This window comes from Poecilia mexicana, unplaced genomic scaffold (genome assembly GCF_051168715.1).
Source record: "Poecilia mexicana isolate PSO_F unplaced genomic scaffold, ASM5116871v1 scaffold_8, whole genome shotgun sequence".
NCBI lineage: Eukaryota > Metazoa > Chordata > Actinopteri > Cyprinodontiformes > Poeciliidae > Poecilia > Poecilia mexicana.
This window is the reverse complement of record NW_028263377.1, coordinates 7,199,000-7,222,994: the sequence shown is the minus strand read 5'-3', so window position 1 is coordinate 7,222,994 and position 23,995 is coordinate 7,199,000. Positions and strand designations below refer to the sequence as shown.

The 23,995-nt window shown below is 38.7% G+C and overlaps 1 protein-coding gene across 1 annotated transcript in view; it reads right to left on the bottom strand.

The window, feature by feature from the left end:
- Positions 1-2,097: 2,097 nt before the first annotated feature.
- Positions 2,098-23,995, bottom strand: part of grb2b (growth factor receptor-bound protein 2b) — a 34,992-nt gene continuing 13,094 nt past the window's right edge. The window contains exons 3-6 of the mRNA XM_015012715.2: positions 14,093-14,190; positions 7,979-8,101; positions 7,420-7,588; positions 2,098-4,332 (exon numbers count right to left, since the gene is read on the bottom strand). Of these exons, the coding sequence (XP_014868201.1) occupies positions 4,147-4,332; positions 7,420-7,588; positions 7,979-8,101; positions 14,093-14,190 (576 nt within the window). The 3' untranslated portion in view covers positions 2,098-4,146. The remainder of the gene's footprint in view (positions 4,333-7,419; positions 7,589-7,978; positions 8,102-14,092; positions 14,191-23,995) is intronic.

Sequence of the window (23,995 nt, the reverse complement as noted above, 5' to 3'; positions counted from 1 at the left end):
TCAAAGAATATTGTAGCTTGTACTGATAGTGAATTAAAAAGCAAAGAAAGGGTTAATTTCTAGTTCAAGGTATGTAAAAATCCTACATGGAAACCACTGTGTGGTTTTGAAAAAGAAAAACAAAAAAAAAACAAAACTCGCATAACCATGGCACAAACGTGCACTGGTTCACATAGTGATAATAATCTTCTAAACTCGGAACTTGCAAATCCTCAAATCATCTTAACGTGTCACGACTGAATGGAGGGCAGGGGGTTTTAAAGCCTTGCCCTCCACTTCTACAGCAGGCACCATATGGCAGCGTCGTCAGACTTCAGAGGCAAACCCTCCTCCCCGGGGAGAAATGCTACTTTAGCCTCAGACTTTAGTAAAGGCATCTTTGCGTTTTATCATTTCACACACACGCCGTGGGACAGAAATCGGCTTTCATCTCGATCGCATAGGCCACGGTGTGAATGACTTCGTCCATTTGATTGTCAAAGAGATGAATAGATGCACTCGGGCAGCATGGCATTATTTCAGAGCCACAACGCATTGAATAATTCCAGTTGAGAGGCTCACAAAGAGCACAGCAGCGCTGATGTAACAGAATCTGACCTCTTGAGCGCCGATTATGAAGAAAAAGGTGACGCATATGGAACATCAGACGGGTGGTTGGTGCATCTTGCAGGGTTGCAGCGACAAGCAGCATGTAGAGCAATGCAACCTTCTACTTAAAAAAAAAAAAAAAGAATTCAGCTTCCTCTTTTGATCTGCTGTTGAATCATCTCAGTCTCAGGATCAGGAGGCACAAGAAAAACCCTTATTGGTTGTAGCCTGATTCTTACACTAATTTTTAGGAATAGAGTGACGGGGTAAAAAAAAAGTACAAAAAAAAGTACAAGTTCTACCTCGACGTATGAAATTCTTTAGTGATGCATACTGTAATACCCGAAGTAAGACTAAGGCTTGTAAGTGCATCAACATCCTGCGCTGACTTTTAGGGAAACCCCTGGTTGTCAAAGCCTGCTGTGGTGTTGGTCCTTCAGGGTTCAGTTTAAAAACAAGAACCTGATCTTTGCTAAGATCAGGTTTTATTTCCATTTTATTTCCAGCCAATGGAAATAAAATGTACTCAAAGATGAGCTTTTCTACCAGTTTCGCTAAAGTAGGGGAAATATCTGATACGTTTGGGCAGAGTTGTGTAAGTTAATGAGCTTCTATACAGTCATAAATGGCATCATGAACGCTCAATGTTGGATGGTGTGGGAGGGCCTTAAAGAGACAGAGGCTAATTTGAAAGAGTCAGATAAGACTATATTGCAAAGTCAAAATTCTTTTAAGTTATGTTTTGGTACATATAATAAACAATTGAAGTTAGCAGTTACTTGATTGTGCTATAAAATGGTAATATGTATATATGGAAGGTGGAAAATACATAACTCCCTTCACAGAAGCGACTTCAATCACTACAGACTATACCAGGGGTGGGCAATCCTGGTCATCGAGGGCCAGTGTGTCCTGCAAGTCTTGGATGTCTCCCTGGTCCAACACACTTGAATCCAACAGCTGAATCACCTCCTAAGTGTAATCAGGTTCTCCAGAGTCCTGCTAACGACCTCATTATTTGACTCAGGTGTGTTGAAGTAGAGACACATCTAAAAGTTGCAGGAGACCCTCCAGGCCTGGAGTTGCCCAACCGTGGACTATACTGGAAAGGAGTGGACTGCAGGCTAGCTAAGGCAGATGGTTAGCTTAATATCAGCACATACTGGGTGCCATTTTAAATAATATATAATGAAAATTATGTATCATCTATTGGGGAAAAAAAGAGCAGAAAAATGAAAAGCAATAAAAATCTGAATCTTCACTATTTCAGAAATTGTTTATTCTTTTACTTCAGTGAAGTTGCTGCTTCCAAAACCAGAATACTTCATGCTATGGCTAAGGCGACATATTATTTACAACGTTAAAATTAATTTAGACTTTCTTTTAGACTAACAAAGCGTCTAAGGTTTTTGGTGGTTTTTGCTAAATGAGTAGTTATATGGAATTAATTTTTACTTTTAGCAACAGGAGAATTTTATTGGTAAAAAAAAAAGTAAATAAAAGACAACCTTTTTAATAATTGCATTTTATTAATTGAAAACAAAAAACGCAAATAAAAAAAAAGCAAAAACAGTGTCATTATGCAAGACAAGGAGAAAGAGACAACAGTTCCTTGATGGTGAGGGCAAAGAAGGTGAAGGTGGGCTGATGTAGGAGGACAGGAGGCTGAGTTTTTTTTTCTTTTCTTTTTTTAAAATCAGATGGGACATCTTGGATTATTTACATTTATTATTAATACAGATCCAGAGCAGAGGTGGTGGTGGTGTTTTTAGGGTGGGGACAGGGGGCTCATAGTAGCAGATCAGAGACACAAACACCAGAGAGAAAGGCACTATCCAGAGAGAACGAGAAACGGAAATGAAAATAAGGTGAACACAAAACAGTAAATCAAAACGCACACTGGAACGGACAAAAAAAAAGAATGTTCGAAAAAAGAAAAAAGTGCTTGACCACACACCACATTAAAAACACAAAAACAAAAAAAATGTTTACATTATTTCAGCTGATCTCTCAACTTTTAGCATTAAAAAAAAAAAAAAAAATCTCAGTTTTCCAAAGTGTGAATCTGCCACCTGCAGGTCTCACGACGCGATTATCTGAACTCAGCCCCTTTCGTTGCTTTGCAGGAGTGTCTGCTAACGCATGCATTTAATGTGTCTGAATATGACCGTTAACTACCTGTACATATAGACCACTCTCTCAAACTCTCTATAAATGAATATCGACAACACCAACTACTTCAGCATGTCTTGTTTCCTTTTTTTTTTTTTTTTTTTATTTTGTTGAAATCCCTTGTGGTGGTTGTATGGTTCAGTTTCTCCGACCGTGCTTCCCTCATATTTGTCTGTCGGTGCGGTCAGCTACATTCACTGCCCAAAGAAACAGAAAAAACCCCGGCGTGGCTCGCGATCGGTGTGTTAGCGTAGGCTGTGGCCGGCCTTTTTCCAGCGCTGCCGGCTCCCGCTGCCGGTCGCCGTTAGCTTCCTGACCAGACCAAACTCCTTCAGAGGACTAAACTTTACTGTACTTGCATGACAAAGCCAAGAAATTTTCTGAAAGCCTAAGAAAAACGTTGTGTGGCGCTATCCGAGCAACTTCGGATAAGTTAAAGAAAAAGGAAAAAAAAAAGGGAAATCAATGTCGACAATTATCACATTCTAGAGCTACTAAGGTCTTATCTAAGCTAACGAGAAGGTTGAACATAATTTACAAATGGAAAAAAAATTGTGGAGAGGTAAAACAGACAAACATACAAATATATAATATATATTCTTAAAAAAATGGATTCTTTCTCTATACGTGATTCATTTATAAAGCCGACAGACGCACAACGCTCACATGCCGACGGTCTAGAACGTGGAAACTAGCTGCGATGTCGTAGATGGCTTCGCTTCTCTCTTTTTTTTTTGTACATTATTTAAAACAGTTTTTTTTTAGTCTTTTCTCCATTTTTCTTCAAAACGACTTACGATTTTTAATTGGTAGATTCCTTGATGTGATCTTTAAAAAAACCAAAAAACAAAACAACATGCGGCAAAGAAGTAAGGAGAAAAGGAAACAGGCAGAATGTTAAGAAGTTGAGAAGACAGAAGCAGCTGTGGGAGCGGTTCAATCATTTGGTTATCTTCACGGTTGGTGCACTATGCTTTAGTTAAGTTTTTTTTTTGTTTGTTTTGTTTTCTCTTCCCCCTCCCTCCTGCTTTTTGATTTCCCTCAGACAGTTCGGTCCTCGCCGAGGCGTTCAGCAGGGAGGCGAACTTTTCTCAGCGCGGATAGAGGTCGATTCCGCTCTGCTGCTGCCCACGTAGCTACGCCTACGGAAGCTCTACTCCTGTTTTTTTCTCTCTCTTTTTTTTTTTTCTTCAGTTTTTTGCCTTCTTCGTGTTCATTTTTTTTTTATGGTCACCATGGGATGGCCCGGGCAGGGGGAGGGGGAGAAGGCAGGGGGTTGGTTGCAGGTTGGATGGCGGGGTGGATGAGGTCAAGAACAATGATGATAATGATGGTGGTGATGGTTGCTGTTGTGTTGGTCTGACATTTCTTTTTTTTTTTTCTTTTTTACATGTTCCGATTGACAGGCGTGACGTAGTTGCGGGGGAACATGCCCGTCTGGCCGTGGCAGCCTCCTTTCCACCAGTTGGGGTCGGAGTTGTCCAGGACTTGGATGAAGTCGCCCCGTCTGAAGCCCAGCTCGCCTTCCTCCTGCGGGTCAAAGTCGAAGAGCGCTTGCACGTATGTAGGGTGCTAAAGAGGAAGGAGAGAGACGTTAAATGAAAATGGAAAAATAACGTGTGAGAAACATGATGGTGGTTCTGTAGTGACGGTTTGAATGTGTAGCAAGTCAAAAACTAGAGAGTCCGATCCACTTTTTTCCCCCCCACTTCCGATACAAGGTTAGGTATAAAAATAAAAAAAGATTCTGAATTGACAAAAAAATATATGTTTGTTTTTTTAAAAACACAGACATAACTGTACTGAAGCACAAATTTATTTAATAACTGCACCAGTACAGCACATTCAAATACACCAGTAGCCACAAAATGCTAGCAGCAAACAACTTATATGGACAAACTTTTATAAGTTTGATCAAACATGTAAAAACAACTTTCACTTTGTTTAGTGCAATTATGAGTAGAACAGCCAATGTAAAATTAATAATAAAGTGAAACTGACAAAAACCACAAGTCAATTACCTTGGTGAAATATATAAAACCAAATCTTTTTTCAAATGGTTCAGAAAGAGTATTTAGGAATTCTAAATATAATGTAGAATAATAAAGCATGACGTTGTTCAGAGCATGAAGCATAGAATTAGACTAAACAGATCTGTCTTTATGGATCGGGCACATCGTCAACCGATCTACAATTTTTGTCCGATATTGGCAACGAAACAGACATTAATATTGGATCAGTGCAACTCTAATTTTGATGTCAAGATAATTTCAAGACTTCTTTCACATTTAATGTGAAATCTATAATATGCAACTGATCCGAATAAAACAAATCTGAAACAAAGAACATGAAATGGGCTGCAGTCACCCTCGGTTTAAAAAAAACAAAACAAAAAAACCTCTATACTTTTGTTTAAAAAGAAAAAAAAAAAGGTGTGATTTTGTCATCCTACTCACAATATACGTGTGTGTGTTAGTTGTTAATATACACACACACACGAACTCAGTCTTTCCTTTTGTCTCACCTGCAGCATCATTTCATTTCTGAGTGGTTTGAGTTGCTTCCTCTCTGTCTTCCCCTGCCGCTGGCCCTCAAACTTGCAGCCTGCAACCTAACCGCCACTAAATTTCCAGGGGTGTTTTCTGCCCCCCACCTTTTTTTGAAGCAGGTCACCCTCAAACTACGGAGGAGGAGTTCAAACCGTGAAAGAGATTTAGGCGGAACGCAAAAAATCCCTCGCTGCTTCGAAATCTGATTGGTCGGAGAATCTGCACCGTCTTTGAAATCTGATGCAAAACAATGTCATTTTTTTTCCAAAGCAACTGTTTTGGAAGAAATTAAAAAAAAAGAGAGATACTCCAGGATCTTCACCAAATTTAAATATATTCTCAGTGTATGAAGATTTATATAGAGCATGTGCATGTAAGTTGTTTGCTGCTAGCATTTTGTGGCTTGTGGTCTGTGCAGTACGTGACTGATGTTTCTTTCTCAAGGATGAATCTATACGCAATACACAGAAGATACATTTTTATATTTATATACGAGGCTCAGGCCTTTATCAATAAGTACACTTTAAATTAATCATTAAAAAAAAACATAAAACCATACACAGCACAAAAAAAAGACATTAAACCAGTAAAAGTATTTGCACTTTTTTCACTGCCTCAACCACAAATTCAATGTGTTTTTTTATTGGCCGTTTGTGTTACTGACCCACAGGAAGTCTAATTGTGAAATGGAGGGAAAAATATGTTGTTTGAAAATGTTTTAAATAACAACCCGGAGTGTGGGAAGGCATTTGTATTTACTGATCTAGTTTGAATGCGAAGATGAACAAGAAGAAAATAAGAAGTCTGGTTTTGTGTGATGCGAAGACCGTAACAAAAATGAGGAGGACAAATGAAAAATGGACGTCGACAGACAAGACTGGAACTGAACTTTCAGCTGAGAAACGTTTGGCATGAGGAAGACGTTCCCACCTTTACGTTGGCGCTGTGGGGAGACTTACTGGAGCTAAACACAGGAGGAGCATGGGAAGAAAAACAAGAACAGGCTGCACAAAACTTGAGTCTGGGGCAAAGTTCGACACTAAACAACGAGCCAGACAGAATAACCACAAACGGTTTCACATGTAGGTGTTAAAATGATGCAGATAAAGTCCAGTTTTAAGCTCCACACTTTTCAGATTTAAAATATGTATAGAATATTCAAAGCCCCTGCATCGTTTTCCTTCTGGAGATGCACCGATCCGATATCTTTATCAGTCCAGATATTGAAAAAAACATCTAGGTAGTATATTGTGACATTTGTGCCTGATCCGTGAGGGCAGATCTAGTCAGTGTAATTCTATGCTTTATGCTCTGAGCGACATCATATTTTATCATTTACTTTACATTATATTTAGAATTTCTTTCTGACTAATTTCAAAGGTTTGCTGTAGTTTATTTTTGCAAGTTTGACCAAAGGTAGTCAACTTATTGTTTCTGCCAGTGTCACTTTATTATTCATTTTACATTGGCTGTTCTACTCCTGATTGCACTGACTAAACAAAGTAAAGTTGTTGGTTTTACATGTTTGACCAAGCTTGTGAAGCAGCTGGTGTATTTAAATGTGCTGTGCTGGCGCAGAGTTATTAAATAAATTTGGAATTCAGTACCTTTATGTTTGAGTTTAAAAAATTAAAACGTTCTCAGTCAGTTCAGAAACGTTTTGCTGTATCGGATCGTATCGGCCGATACTAAACATCAAATATCGGTATCAGAAGGGAGAAAAAGTGGAGTGGTGCATCTGTACTTCCTTCCATATCACAATTCAGCCCTGTATGTTTGGTCCATCCAATAAAAATAATTAAAAAAAATAAATAAAAAATACAATTATAAAACACACTGGGAAAAAAAAGTTATAAATTTAAGGTTACAAATACTTCTGCAAAGCAAATAAATTATACCAAGTTAATTAAATGTCTAAATGTCAATGTAATCTGACTTAGTGGTTAAATGAGGAATGCTCTGCAAACCTTTTAACCACTGTTAAAAGGTTAAAAAACAAAAAAAAACAAAAAACCTAATGTTTAGTTTCCGTCACTATACAAGAACGGTTTGACACTGTTAACACGGTGTCAAACCGTCACAGGGTGTGTCACAGGGTGTCATTTCGTACCTGGGTGATCTGCTCTATGTCTCGCAGGAAGATTTGCTGATTGCGGGAGACTGAAGTCGTGCGGTGGTAATCCACCAGCTCGTTGAGCGAGTTGAACTTCACCACCCAGAGGAAGTACTTCCCAGCCCCGTCACGAAGGACCTTGAAATGCTGGACATCATTACCAAACCTGGAAAAAGATAAGGGTGTAAAATTATAAATGGTGACAAAAAAAAAAAAAAAAAAAGCAAAAACCAATTATCCCACAGTGGTGTTTAGATGCACTGCATGCTACAGAGTAATTTTTGTTTTTAATCATCTGCCTGGATGGTTCGAAAAAGCGTCTGGAAAGTAATTACAGGTCTTAAGTCTGGCACTCAAAACAAATCGAAGAAACATCGGTGACATCATGGCGGCACCGCCAGGTTAAGGAAATGACTCAGCCACGCCAAATAAAGTTCTTAGACCCAACATATAAAGTGCTAGAAGCAGGAAATAAAAGCCGAGTTCGGAGGAAACTGAACCCTGACTCATATCTGCCATGTGTGTGACATCTGACATTTGACTTTGCTCTACTCACTTCACCGACAGGGAGAAGTCTCCTGGCGCACTCTCGCTCTCTCGGATGAGAAAAGCCCCGTCGTGCCTCTGTTTGTTTAGCATCTCCTCTGCTTTGGCGCGGGGAATCTTCCCGAAGAACCACCTGCAGAAGAAAATGCCAAAAAAAAAAAAAAAAAAGAGAAAAAGAAAAGAAAAAGGTGCAAATATTATTATTTTACTGTCATCGAAAGCCCCTTCCATCACTGTACTGTAGAAATTTGACTGCATACAAACAAATAGATTTAGCTTCAGGTTGACCATTTTTGGAGATAAAAAATGTAAGAAAATCCTGCTGGTCAACACGTAGGAAGCCATAAACCCAAGATTTAAATACTGCAGAAAAAAATGGGAGGAGCTGACGTTCAAACAGGAAACGAGTCCATTTGCTTCACATTGGTTCGGTTTCGTGTCAAAGCTCGGGTATTCAGCCGTGTTTCACTCCTTTACGGAGCCACACCTGCCAATAATTTACTTCTTTAGCGTAGAACAAGCTTCTGCATTTTATTTTATTTAAGCCTGCACCGATCGCACTTTTCTGACCAATCACCAATTTTCAAAAAGCCTGACCTGCCGATTCCGATTCTGGACGATACCGATTTGTTTCCGTCTGAAAAGTTGCTAAATATAGCAACACAGCTGCTAAGTTGTCAACAGCGAGGTGACTATTGTTAACCACGGATGGGCCTGAGTCATTTCTCACAAACAAGCCTGTGGCTGATTTCTTTACACCTTTTCAAAAGCAGATAAGATCAGTGGATAAAATTAATTTGACAGTTAACTATTATTGCTATAATTGATTAATCAAGATTAACTCAATTAAGTTGATTCAATTAAATGTCTACCATTTCTACATGCTCTTTCACACATTAGTGACTTGATGCAGGTGGAGAAAAACTTTTCACTGGCAAACTGGCAGGATAAACTGAATTTAACGTTTTATAACTAGTATTGGTTTGGAATCTATGTATGACTATGAATCTGGGTTACAACATTTTAGGGAAGCAGCTTGAGGAGACGTTTGTGATTAATTGAAACAGAATTCAACTGAACTGATGTCACCACCATGTTGTAACATGTATGCAATCAAGCTAGAGGAAAAAAACCCCCAAATGAATCATGATTCATCGATTATAGAAACAATTGTCAATAATAATCAATTAAACATTACATGGAGAAAAAAAAAAGACTCCAAAAATGGCAATTTGCTGAAAGAACAGTCATATTTAATTAAGTCAAAATAGATACATTTTGCACTCAAGACGAAAAACCTTCTTCGTCTAAAAATGTGTTCCTCAGAACTTAACTGGCATTTTTTAGCTTCACCTGGTTCAAATTATAAGTCTATTATGTACATTTTGCTACCCATTAAAAAAAATAAATTTTTTTTTTTTTTTTTTTGCTGCAGGTGCATCCGTTGCTACAAATGATCAAACAATCAAACATGCATCAAAAGCAATACCATGTTGTATTTCAGGCAATAAAATGTTCATTTTCTCATTTTTTTTAAAAAAAAGTCCTTATTTGCATCTTTTTATGCATTTCTAATATTGTACAATAAAAGCTTATGTGGTTAAATGAAAAACCTACAAAATGTTCAATTAAAAAATAAATCCGGTTAATCGAATAATCGTCAGAATAATTGATTACTAATTAATCGTTAGCTGCAGCCTTAAATCAAATGATAAGAATCAGTGCTTTCCTCCCATTGGAAACATGTGCATGTCTGTCTGAGGCATAGCTGGAAAAGCTACAGCATTAACCAGCCCGGCACCGACTGTTCTAATGAAGCTGTCCTTCAACACACCCACAGCCAGACTAGTTATGTAACGATAATGGCAAAGCGAGTTTTATGGCTTCGCAGATTTAAAAACAGAACAACCTGTATGCTTCAAGGTCTGCAATGAGCTGAGCAACATAATTATTTATGCTCAAATCAGGTTTAAGCCATTAAAACTGGTGTGAACTCAATTGATCCGCTCTGAGATTTGCGACCAAGACAAATCATGTTAAGTCTGTACACTTGTGTAAATAACCAGACGTCATCTAAAAGCTGGGATCCTGGCTCCCTCAAACGTCGCTGGGAATCAGTGATGAACTGGCCAACTCTTAATCCACTTTGCATCTCAACTTGGCAGGACAGAAAGTCTGCACATACTCCCTTTCCCTGTTAGATCGGCCCTGATAGAGCAATTAATGCACCCGAAATTAAAAAAAGGGAAAAAAAAAAAAAGAAAAGAAAAGACGTTTAAAACCAGAACTACAATCGGCAACATGCTACTGTTATGGTTACACACACACAAGTTTTCACGAGTCACAAAACGCAATCATTGTTCAGCAGGGTCAAAGATCTGTCTACAGACAGGCATGACTGATTGGGTGCTGAATCACACCATTGTGCTCTGTTACACAGCAAAGCAGTGTAGGCATGTCTATAGATCCGTGTGGAAGCCTGGTACACTTGGAACAGATTGTTAATACGACTGGAAAACTCCACAAGACAAACTGAGGGTTAAAAACAAACAAAACAACAACAAAAGACATCAGGCCAGGTCATGAGCACAACTACCAGAGCCAGAGGTTCAAAAGGTGTCACTTCAAAGAATAATTATCTAACAAAATGGTCTAGTGAAAGTTCACGTCTTTATGCAGCTGATGTTTACAGGTAGTGGAGCAGATAATTTAATATTTCACATGTGGATACAAGAGCATATGTTGGCACAGCTGTTGCAAGGGGTTTGCTATTAGAAAAAACAAAACAAATAAAAAAAAAACATGATCACAGGAAAATTTGTTTTAGTGTTAAAACAAATACATAATTGGAACCCCTTTGTCCTCTAAGAAATAAAAGAAAAAGAAAAAAGTCACTTATTGACAATTTTTTGATCTTGAAACATCTTTTGTTGAACAAGTTTTCAAGATGGGCATCTCCAATGATTAATGCATATTCATATTATGAACCATAAAAACTGTGAATATTTTCCAGATTTTTCAAAATGGTGGACATTCCTCACCATCCAAATGGACAAAGAAAGATAAAAAAAAATTAATGATGAAGCAAAACTTAAAAATTGGGCAAATTTGGTGCAGATGCACAGTAAAAGAAATGCAGCTGTAAATGTAGCAAAAAGTTATGCCATAGATTTCAGATTTCACCATGTATACTCACCCTTCTTCGTATCAAAGTTTCTGATCAGAAGTAGAGAGCTCAAGAAATATACTGGCTCTAAATGCCAGATAAAAGCTCTGAAGATGATTGGAGCGGAGCTGCTCCTCCCTTTCCTGTTTCAACACTCTATCGCACCGGTACATCTCATTTCTCTTATTTAAAGGGCTGCTGTGTGGCTGAGCTGGTAGAGGAAGCGCACCATAAGCAGAGGTTGTACTCCTCAACATCAACGCGGTTGTCCTGGGTTCAGTTCACGGTCTAAGGCCATTTGCCGCACGTCTTCTCCTATTTCCAACCTACTTCCTGTCAAATTCCTGTTAAATGAAGACATCTTCTAGGAGTGGAGGGGGAAATATCTTGATTCCGTTAAAATGAAAACTGGAGCTGTTGGTATTAAATAACACAGAAAAACCGATGAACAAGTCAAAACCACTTATTCTTGTTTCCTCAAAGTTTTTGCTGACTACGCTACATAGAGACCTGTTTTCATAGCAAATGACTGACCACAGCTCCACTGTTTATCATGAGAACATTCAGTCTGCTACAGTAGTATGTTTTCTGGTTTGATGTTTATTCTGCGATTAATAAGTGACTGAATACAGAGGAGGTCGATTAGCTAATTTAAACACTTGTGCTGCTGATGGATTTTCAGAGTTAGTGAGGGCCACCTTTATTTTTCTTCTTTCTGAACCAAACCACACAAAATCCTGCAGCATATCTGCATGTTAAGGTTGTCAAAGTCAAGCTAGCATAACTGATCTTGTAGGCTGGAATCTACAGGATGTCAGCCATTACTTTTATTAACATAAAGGTAAAATCATAAGGTAAAGGTAAAATTGGCTAAAAATCCGGGGCAATACAATATGTTAATTAGAGTGCTAAATAACCAAGCTCTGCTACTTAGCTAGGTAATATTAGCAAAGCAAGATGTGATGTCTTGTGGAAAAAGCAAAATCAACTTATCCAGTGTTTCAATGTAAAATCTTAACACAACCTACCATTTAATCTAAAAAAATGACTAATTTGATCTGACAACTTCAGTCTGAAGTGGCTTTTAAATATTTTCTTAAGTCTTTTTTAACTGCTAACACCATTATTGGCTGTGTTCATTAAAAAAATTAAAAAAATAAAAATATTGACATTATATCTGTGACATGATTTATTCCATTTTTATTGTTAAAATATTTTGATAATGATATTTTTACCCAAAGTAATAAAACAATTAATCTCCCTTATCGGCTCTTGTCTAGTTGTAACGTTCGAGTTCATGTTAAATTATTAATACACAATTCAACCAGAAATGTTTATCAAAAACCAAACAATACATCTACAGAAAGCAACCATATCCAATTTTGTTGCTATAAATCTCAGGCTACATATAAACAAATGAACCAAGGCTCTTCTTACTGTAAAATACAAGGGGTGGCGGTAAAAGCATTTTACTGCTAAGACAACAACTGGCCACCAGCACCGACGAACAGAGAGAAATAAGAGAGTAAAGGAGGACACGCCCAGCAGAGTGAGAGCCATCCTTCTACAAAGTTACTTCTGACGGCACCACAGCAACGATGCAGTGAGGTCAATATTCAATTAAGTGTAAGAGGCTCTGAGCACATTATTAAACAGAGAGGTAATCTGGCACTCAGTGTGGGTCCAGAGGGAAACGTGTCCAAGAATCCTGCCAAGATTTATCTGAAGAGGCTGCAGGCAAACCATACCTCACATGCAACTGGTTCTTAGTCCGAAACGTAAAGCTTTTATCAACAGATGTGTGTTTTTGATGATTTGATGCGACAGCAAATGCTACCAATTTCTTGCATTCAGAGGTTGCCATGTAAAATGCTCAAAAGCTATCAGGGACCTCTGGTTGGCTCCTTAAAGCACGTCTTGTAGAATTTTCAGCTTCGGCTGCCAATATTTAATAGAAATTCACACATCAAGCCATCTTCATCTATTATTATTCTCAAAGCAACAATCAGTCAGTCACTAATTAAGCATTTTGAAAACTCTCCATATAAAAAAAAGAGAAAAGCAAGATGCAGCATCATGGTGACAAAGTAAAAAAAAAAAAAAAAAAAAAAAAAAAGCATAATCAAACTATCTGAAAAAAGTACGACATTCACAATCAGAGATGCTACCTTCATAGACGCAGAAGTAAAAGTAACTATCGATCTTTTTAAGAGACTCAACAAACTAGGCCCACTGTGTCATCAAAATTGCAAAGTTCTGATTTGGCTGTTCTTTTAATATTTTGAGAATTATTACTATTAAAAACATTAACGGAGAAACGGGTTGGTTCAAGAGGCTTGTTAATGCCGTCAACAAGGAGTGAGTAAACTGGCTGCTATGGCAAACATTTTATTCAAATCTATGTTTTGTTTTTTTTTTACCTGTTCCACTTCAACTCAGATTGATAAATATTGATTTCTCAATGTTAAATCTACATGGATGCTGTGTCCAACGTGTAAAACCAGTTCTTAAAAGGCTCTGCTCAGCATCAGAGGACACACACCGAGTAGTCAGATTAGCATTTTTCCAAAACAGAGCTCATTATTTGCCAATACTTTTGCTAAGTTAACATACCATTTTAAAAGGTGAGCAGCCAGACTGCACCATAAGCTTTATCAGAGTGATTAGAAGACACTTTTACTGCTGGACTTTTCACATTTGTCTGTGGCTGGAAGGAGTTTCAAAGTCTGATTCACCGTTAGCCACCGCATTGTACGGCTGAAAACAACGATTAAAAATGCATTTTAAAATATTAACACCACAAATCAGAAATCACGGTGAAAATATTGATGTGTTCCTTTTATATAATGTCATCCAGATCTACAATCAACCAAATGCAGCAGGGTTCTTTCTGATAAACGCTTTAAAAAGGAAAATTAATGACACTTCTTACACACAACAGCTACATTTAATACTTACGGATGGGCTTTCATCTCTATGTAATTCTTGGGAATGAATCCATCTTTCCCATTTAGTTCTGCCTTATACCAGTTCTGGTCGCACTCTTCATTTAACACCTGAAAGCACAGAAAGGGGAAAAAAAAAACCAAAAAACAAGTCAGTCAAACTCTTGTCTAAGCAAAAAAAAGAAGATACAGAAATTTTTGTCTTCACCTGGATAAACAGAAGGCCAGACATGACACAATATGGCAACTGAATTGAAATGATGAAAGGAGGAAGTGGAGAAATTTGTTTCAAAAAAGGGACTTTTGAGGAAAAGCTACTCGAGTTTTTTTTTTTTTAAAGCAGAGTGTCAAACTGTCCAGGGAGAAACACTGGAAGCTATCCTTTTACAATGCAAAACAGAAAAAGAAATGTTTTATTCATTTGATGCAACCTCCACGAACCATGTTATGTCGCTTCAGTTTACAGAGCCAAGTTTGCATTTAACATTTTCTCCTTCCCTTTGCTCCATTTTCCATCTCGGCTACTAAAGCCTTCCAAACACACACACAAAAAGAAGAAAAATAATAATAATAATAAAAAAACAAAACAGCAGAAGGAACCGAGGTGGCAGACGAGGCTTCCAGAAATACGGCTGTGAGATGGACAAATGTAGCATGTAGGAATCCAGATATCTTCAGGGACGACAGACGGCCCTAAAATCACATGCAAGTTTAAACGACATGTTTAACTGATGTCTGTCTGCTCCTGTTACCTCATTGAGAGATTTTGATGGATTAGCTTGGCTTTCCTGAATTTTCCACTAAAATAAATAAAAATCCAAAAGAAAAAACCCCTGGCTTTTTACACATTTTCATGTCTTAATTCTATACTTTCCCACTTAAAGTAGAAGAGGTTCAATAAAAGTTGGCATAAACAGACAAATGTATTGAAAAATGGGATACAATTTTTAGGGAATAAAGAAGGGATGCATGATATATCAGTGACATCGGCATCGGCCGGTAGCCATTCTTTAAACATCAGTATCGGTTGAAAGAGAACAAAAAAAAAGTTTGTAGACATTCCTCTAATGTTGAGAAAAAAACCCCACGACTTTGCAATTGCTCCATTTCTGCTACATAAAAAATGCAATTAAAATTGTATGCGAAGTAAGTTTCTTCATGCGATAAGACGTCAAAAAAAAAAGAAAAAAAAAAAATCACTGCACAATCGTCTTCATACCACTTCCTGTCATCTTCGTCTTTTCCGCCGGCAGTAACATCCGGTTGTTGATCACGTGACTCGTGTGATGCGGAGACGGTATGGCAGTTTTGTGAGACACACTTTCGAGATGGCCAACAAACCAAAAGTGCTAAAGTTTATACTAAAGGAAGACTTTTATTTTTTAAATTCGCACATTTCTATTAAGAAAAAAAATTTCCATATTCCCAATTTGTGCAATTTAAGGTAAATGGAATGCACACACAATCCTTTGCTGCTGGTGATGCAGCAAAGGATTGTGGGGAGTTTAACTGGAGCATAGAAGCAGTGGTGAAGTCAGAACTGTTTTTTTCTTTTTTGCCCCAAAGTGTCAAAAGGGTAGTGAAAGTTATACAGTAAAGGCAATTACTGGCCATAAAAGCAATATTTATATTGGCTATCAATATCAGTCCAAATTTTCATATCGGTGCATCCCTAAAATAAAGAGAACTGTAGTCAGTTTTTTTTTCTTCAATTCTTATCCAGAACTTAAATTCCTTTTTTCTCTCTCCCAAAACTGACTATGAACCCTGAGGAGGAATGTGTTTTTTTGTCCTAATTAGACTCACTGCTTATCGTGTTAAGAGACAGAGTGTGAGGTCTGGGATTTTTCTAAATAGAGCCAATGCATTGTTTTGATAACAGCAGAAGTGTAACAGGGTGAACAAGAAACATAAAATAAAAAGAAACATTATATTAAAGGGGAAAAAAATCTGCCATTTTCTCATTCTATTGCCTCTTAAATGCATAATCTACGGTTTGCCAATCCCAGCTGTTGGATTGGTTAATGTGCCGTCGAGTGACTGTGGTGTATTTGCTCCTTTGACCCCTCAGAATGCCAGCTGTCCCTGGTCTTCCCCCAGCTGCTAATTCTGCATAAGACCAGCATTACAGGATGAGGGAGTGGCCCTGGACCAGAACCAAAGATCAGCCATAAGCAGAAGTGGGTCAAAGTACATGTGTCCGTATTTACACGTGAGACAGTGACTTTACTGGCAGTGGGGGGGTGGAAGGTATGGGGGGGTCTATTTAGAACGTAAAGAGAGGTACCAAATAGGATAGGGGCAGGTACTTTGGTCCAGTCTGAGCCAAACAGACATTTTCACATGCAAGTAAAAGAAAGCTAAAAAACAAAAAGTCGCAGAGAAATAAATCACAAACAACATATGTAAGAGTTACTAGGTCGCACTAACACTACTCTTCGGTGTGGAAGTTATTATTGCCTGAAGACTCAAAGTTAGCTCCAATAACGTGTTTGAGCATGAAGTGTAAGAAACTATTTTACAAAACAAGCATCTCATCTAACAGGAGCCTGTTGGCTCTTCATTCAGGTCGCTACAAATAGCTAAACCTTGACAGGTGCTGGTTGTTTGGCTTCTTTGCCATTTTGCATGTAAACACCGTTAGACGTGACATTCACAGGTAAAGCATTTTGTTAAGGTTTGCGATCCCAACCATGTTAATATACTTATAGCAGTAATAACTAGTTATTATAAAAGTAAATCACTGTCCTGATACTAAACAGTGTACAATGTTAAATCCAAACAGTTTTCTATTTTTCCCTCCCAACTTGTCCTCTGCATATCATAAAAGGCTAAAAAAAAATATAAGCAGGTTAGAGCTTTTTTTTTTTTTTTTTTTTTTTATTAAATTGATAGAAAAAAAAGCATGAGGCTCGTGATCCTGACTTTTGGTTGAGCTAACCAAAATTTTTTACCTAGTCAGCATCAAGGGCCAATATGTTGCCTTTATTTATTCAAGTTGTTTCAACCCCCCACACACATATCTTTCACACCATTTAGAAAATGCACATGTTTGCTCATTGCCATTTTTAGCATTTAGTTTATTTTCTCAATAGGTTCTCAAAGACCCCACACATCCATATCCGTGACCTCAAGTGAGGTCCTGTCCCCGTTTGGGAGCCACTACATTTTGTCAGAACATTTGTTTTTGTGCTTTGGCAACAAAATCATTTTCCAAGGTGCACATTTACCAGCTTTTATAAGAAAAAAAAAAGTCCTGCCTGTGTACAGTAAAGCTAAACTTGAGGGCTAGTCCAGTGCCTGGAGCGCACAGTCATGAGCATCATGTGACGCTCCGAGTGACCGCCTGGCTTTAGCTCTGAATGCTGAAGTGAAACTAATCCAAAGATTCAGGTTCTCCATGTAGTCTGCCTGTCCTGAGAGAGGAAGGAGGGGGGGGGTTTGGCAGCCTGGAGAAAGAGGAAAATGTGTGGAATATTTGAATAATTTTCATATATTTTAGGCTTAAAATGTGTTGGAGTTACAACCTTGAGGAGGGAAAACCAAAGGCTGTTTTTACTGCATTCTGAATGCAGTAAAAGCCAAGGGGAATATCTGTCAAAACCCCCCACTAAATTCTGCACTAGAGGAGTTTTAAATAATATTTACATGGAGTATATTTCTGAAGTTACTACAGCAACACACTGCAGAATTCGACATATATGGCAAAGTTTTGTTTTTTGATGTAATCATCTTCCACCAGCTGAGGAAGTTTTGTCAAGTGGTTCCTGAAGCGCTGGGCTAATTTTGGGAAGCTTCCTCTACGTTTTGATAGAACTTGTTAATAATTCACCTCATTACATAAACCAGCGCAGTTCCCGTGGACGTGCGTGTGCACAGGTTTGCATAAAAACTTGTTCTTCTGCGTCACCAGTCTTGCTACGGAGGTTGTAAAATATAGCTTGTGTTCCAGTTGCACTAAAGCAGCTCACTCTACGCCGTACGTGATGGGATCATGTGCAGAGCATTTTGCGAAGTGCACAAACTTCTGACCACTTCTTTATGCATCCAAAAAAAAAAAAAAAAAAAAGCTGTGACGCAGGTTCATATGGGGGGTGGGGGAGGGAAAAAAAAGAGAAATAATATTTGCTAGGTTGGCTTTTTTTCTTTCTTTAAAAAAATAAAAATAGAGACAGGAACTGGATTTTTGTTTTGCACGAACTTGGGAGCTCTAAACCCAACCACTTCCATTCACTCCAGTATTCACTCATGTGATTTTTTGTTTTTTTGGGTCCTTTTTAATCTGGTTGAAGCACAATAGTTGTAGGAGTTTCACTTTGACAGGCTAAGGTCTCGGCCAGGGATTATCTCCTCCACAGCTGCCACTGTCCCCCCCCCTCCCTCTTCCTCCTTCCCTCAGTAGCCTGCAATCTAAAAATAATATAGCATTTCTAGCCACAAACCCATGTGTGTGTCAAACATGAGCATGTGCCACATCAGACTCAAGTGTAGAACTTATTTGTCAGGAAGTCCTGCGAAAATATTCACTCGAATAATCTGATGAATCACATGCAGAGACACCAGTTTGATCTTTTTCGGCTTTAGCAAATTTTGAGAGATATGGGGAAAGAAAGGAGAGAGAGTTGCAGCACAAAATGATTCCTTCCTTTTGTCTCCTTCTGTTGCGAGGTCAGTGACACGTGTGTGGCTGTTGTAGTTTACCCTACAATAGATCCGTGTTTATTCTCTGCCCGGCAAGAGTTAGGGACCTCTGCGTTTGTTTAGATTTCAGCAGGATATGAGCGCCGAGTAAAAGACTATTACACCAGATCTATATTTGTCCTTCCTGGCAACCTCATGCAACTGTCATGAGGCGTTGGAGAACTACATGTTGCTCAGAGATGCACTCAACGTAAAAGTTGCAGTTGCAGAGATAAAAGAAACATCTGCACAACCTGAATCAAACCAGGAGCAGGGATTACCTTGAGTTTGAATTAATCAGACTTTTGCAGCAGGTCAGGTCCAAGCATCAAGACAGATGAGCTAAAGCTTCACTGGGAGCTTCCAGTCCAAAGCGCACCGCGTCCAAAACGCTGGGTTTAATGGACCCGTCAAAGCTCCTTATGTCGCCTGTTTGCACACGATAAAGCAATCTTGATGTCCATAAAGCAGTGCTTGTTCATTTATTCAGACGGCGCAGCAGTGGCAACTTTTATATATAAAGTCGAACTGCAGCTGCTATACGGATTTTTACAGTTGTATTCGGGTAATTGGAGTCACAAAACAGTGTGATATGTAATAATGGAAGGACCAGACAAAGATAACTGAACACATTAGCAGCAGGAGCAGCGAGCCGTTTGCTCCAGTCAGAGCCGTTTCTTCAGTGGGTTATGTGTTGAGCAGCATCATCTTAAAACAGACCCTAAAGGTTTATGGCTAAACCTCTGATTATTAGTGTTGCTTTTTAGTTCATTTTCCCTTTTCCACGGTGCCTTAAGAGTGCTTTCATTTTGGATCTTAAAATTCCCAATAAAAAGGCTTTGGAAGATGCTTCTGTCTTCATTGTAAGCAAAAAGAAAATGGACAAGCGATCATTCAGATATACGTATGTTAGTCCGTCATTTTTCTTGTGTCGTTACCGATGGGAGTTCAAATATTTACGCTGATGTCTTGTGTAATTTTGCTGAGGCAAAATCAATATGGTGCTACCAGATACAGCCATCAGTGTTTAGAAAGTAATGTTGAGCTATCAAATTCATTTTGTTGTTTTTGTTAGGAAAGATTAAAAGTTGTTAGCGCAGTGATGCTAACAAATGCCTTAAAAGTCCCTAAAAACTGAACTTAACGTTAATGAATCTCAACAAGCCATCATGGCTGACTAGAGAGGCGAATCTCTCATTGCCTAGCGATTCAATGCTGATTTTTTATGAATGTAATGCGATTGACAATAAGCATAGACAGCGTAAGAAAGGAAGAAAAAATCCCCATTTATTTAAAATGATCCTTTAAGGTTCCATACTGCGATATACTCACTAATACAAGTGGCAAAATTTACAACTTAAGTCCAAAGACAAGCTCCGCCCCCAGGCAGCTAACTCCAGACTAGCGCCAGCAGCAAGAAGCAAACACCTGGTGAAAGTATGCGTCTGCTTAAGCTGTCATACAAACTACTCCTCAGTCCAACGCTCCTAAGAAGCAGCATTACAGCAAAGCATTGTTATGAGGAAATTATGGAAGGGTGGGAGCTTCTTAAAGAGACAAAGGCCAATTTCAAAGTGTCAGGTATAGCTATGATGCAAGGTCAAATTTATTTTCATTGTTTTTTTTTTTATCTAAGCAGCATTAGCATAATAACTGGAGAACACAGTTACTTGATTGCCACTTTTTAAAGTAAATCTTTGTGGCTGACTGAAGCCATTTGTCTATTAAAGTATTTTTTTAAAAAGGAGAAGCAAGAAAAAAAAAAATCACATCCAAAACAGAACAGGAAAGCTAGCATCATCCTTTTCAACTGGAACTGCATGAGAGAATGAACTAACATCTCACCTATCACTATTTATACAAACCTCAAGTGTTTATGATTCACGCTTTATAATCAGAAGTGCCAGGAAAAAAAGCCACCACACACACACACACACACAATTTTCTAACTTCACAAGAAATTTGTTTTGATTTCCTTTTATTTTTCCATCTGAAATTTACCCTAAACATAACCTAAACTCAACTCGCACCACATCGTTGACAAAGAAGTATAACTGAAGTCCTGCAGGAAATTGTGGCGTAGCATTTTGACACACCAACTGCCCACAACTCAATAAAAACGTGCACACCAACAGAAAACAAGGTAAGCTCCTGTTTGACCCAACCTTTGCACTCAGCAGCCAACTACTTAGGAGTTTGAATTTTGGATTAAAAGAATGAATCTGCTGCCAAGCTGGAACGCCACCTCGACTCAACTCATGTAAACAACAAACGAATTGACCTAAAACGTTTTTATACACCTTAATTTTCTCAAGCTTAACATTGAAATCAAGATGAATAAAAAGATGAACACCCTATTAAAACATTTTTTTTGCTCAGTAAAAATTACACCAGCTTTAAGGACAGAAAGTAGAATTTTATCTTCAGTTCATCTGTGGATTAGCAAGAAGTAAGAGATTTCATCATCAAACAATTGTAATAAAACAACCACAAAGTGATTCTTTATGTACAGACAGCAGTGAGGATCCCAGTGACAGCTTCACATCTTTGAATGATTCACGCCCACAACAGCCACCAGTCAGCACAGCAAGAGACGATGCCTGTGGGATTAAGTCTTCAAAATGGGTGATGAAGCATTAGTGTGCCGATTTAAAATAACCTGGAGGTGTTGGGATGAATGTTGAGATGCATCTAAAAAAAAAAAAAAACACAAGACAATGGACCACTGCCATGTTAGACCACAAAGTCACAGCTTCAAAAAGCGAACATTACACCTTTAAACTAAACGGCTAAAACAAACTGAATACAACCTTTTCTCCAGGGGAACTTAAATACAGCCATCGTTCTGTTCTTTGTTCAGCTTGAGGCAATTTATACACACGGTCACTTTTAGAAGCAAGGGAACAAATGGTGAACTTTACACTAAATTGAGAAGTGAGGAAAAAAACAAAAACAAAACACAACCTTAAATCGATGTCAAGTGTGTTTGTATTGGAGCAACCGCTGGGTTTAGAAGGTATTAACACCAATCTTGTAGCTGTTCGATGCAAAGTGCAGCTTTACTAAACAGCTGTTGTTTTAGCGCCACAAGCCTTTAATGCTAGCATCTGAAATCTGCATAATCTGGACCATTCTACTTTCATTTATGTGGTAAAATATAGGCCACTTTAGCCAGATTAGTAAATCGAACTATGAAAGGAAAGAAAATAAATAAATAAATAAAAAAAACACATTAAACAAGTCTCTATTTGGACTGTTCTCGTTAGACAGAAAAGGAAGGAAATGTGTGTAAAGAACATGCAGAGCGAATAATTTAATCTTTAAATACAGCAGCTGACGTCTTCATGGCACATCTGCAGGGAGTGATATGGAGATGAGGAGTGAGACCTAATTACAGTTCTCTGGTTTGACACTCAGGGGATAAGTACAGGGGGGGGGGGAGAAAAAAAAGACTGTTGAGGAAAGAGGAAAGAAAAGCAAAAAAGAGATGGCACAACATGCAAATAAAATGCAAGCAAGAGCAACACAAAGCAAACAGAACCACATTGTGATCAGTTCAGGGACCTAAAGGTTAAGAAAAGAAGAGAGGGCATTCCTCTAAGGGGGTTTTAAACTCTGTTTAATTGGGGACCAAAATTGCAACATTTGTTACATTCTCAGTTGGTGCTGTTCTCTTTGTGTCTAACAAACCAAACACTTTGAAAGACCTGTTCTCCTCCTCGCCTGTGGTGGCGTTGCACCAAGAACCAGACAAGGAAACGACAAAAAACCTCTGAAGACAACTTCCATCTTCACAAAATGAAAACAAAAATGGAGCAGCGTCAAGATTTAAGCGGTTGCAAGATGGGCAATTTCTCCTGCTAGGGCAGTGGTTCCCAAACTTTTTCTCCTGGGTCCCCCCACTGGTTTCCAAACTATTTCTGGGGCCCCCTATGGCTTACAAATAGCTGCCTGGTTGAACGATGTGTGTCAGCGAAGAGGGGGTGGAGGGTGGATTCTTAGAGACTCCCTGTAATACTCAGCCCCGGCTCCAGACGAACAGGGGGAATCAACTTTTTTGGGGACAAAATGAATCGTAGCTGAACAGACAACAACACCACTAGCCTACAAGCTACTTGTTAACAAGCTTAAGGTGCTGTATTGATATTAGCTAGCTAGTCATCTTTTAGCTAACTTTACCTGCAACAGCTTCACTCAACTCAGTCTTAGTTTGGGGAAAACTGAAAAGTTCTTTGTGTTTTGCTGCCATGATTCTAACACACATGAGTAGCTCTGCACAGCAGCAGCAGGTCTCTGTCGCTGCCGCACAGGTGTAAACCCAGCGCGAGCGTCGTAGCGCTCATGTTGCATTTAAAGGCGACTCGGAAAAACAGGTTGCGACATGTTAACGGATTGAACAGTTTTAACTGCTGATAAAAGTGACAGAGGACACAGATATGGGAAGTGTGGAAGCCCGTACTGTATCAAATTGACAGAGGAATAACAGAGAGTTGGTCATTCTAAGGTAAAAACCCAGCGCATACAGCGTTCATGTTTTTTTTTTTTTTTTTTTCATCCAGACGGCTTCCCGCGCCCCCCTGCAATGGCACAGCGCCCCCCACGCCCCCAAGGGGTGCGTCCCACAGTTTGGGAACCTCTGTGCTAGGGCAAGACTCGCGTGTTCGTTTTGGTTGCATTTACCCAGAATGCCCTGCACTACAGTTTGATTCCTACTTTTTTTTGCATTCAAACCTCGCCAGAGATGACGTCAAGGTTTTTAGGCACATCGGAGTTTGATTGAACATTCAAACTTCCCCAACCAAGTTCTAGACAAATTAGAGTTTGACTAAAGCAGACTAAACAGGGCTGGTGTTGAAGCACCTAAAGTGTTTATTCTGCATAGTGAAACATGTGACTAGAAATTGACAGAACATTTTGCTGTAACCCTCTATTGTTCATTGACACACCCTTAACTTTTTGATGAACATTCTACACATCAGCAAACCAGCAGTTCATTTTTTTCCCCACTGAAATAGTCTTGTTCTTTAAATGTTCAATTGATTACAACTTCACTGCATGTGTTAAGAGTGTTCCTGCCTCAACACGCCTTATTTCAAGTGATGTGTCCCTAACAGGCTTCTGCAGAACTCTATGACAGGATGTGGAGGGAACTTTCTGTGAACCCAGGTTATACATTTAAAAAAAAAAAAGAAGAAAAAAAAAGTAAAATTGTACAGAAAACCTGAATTGCAACACA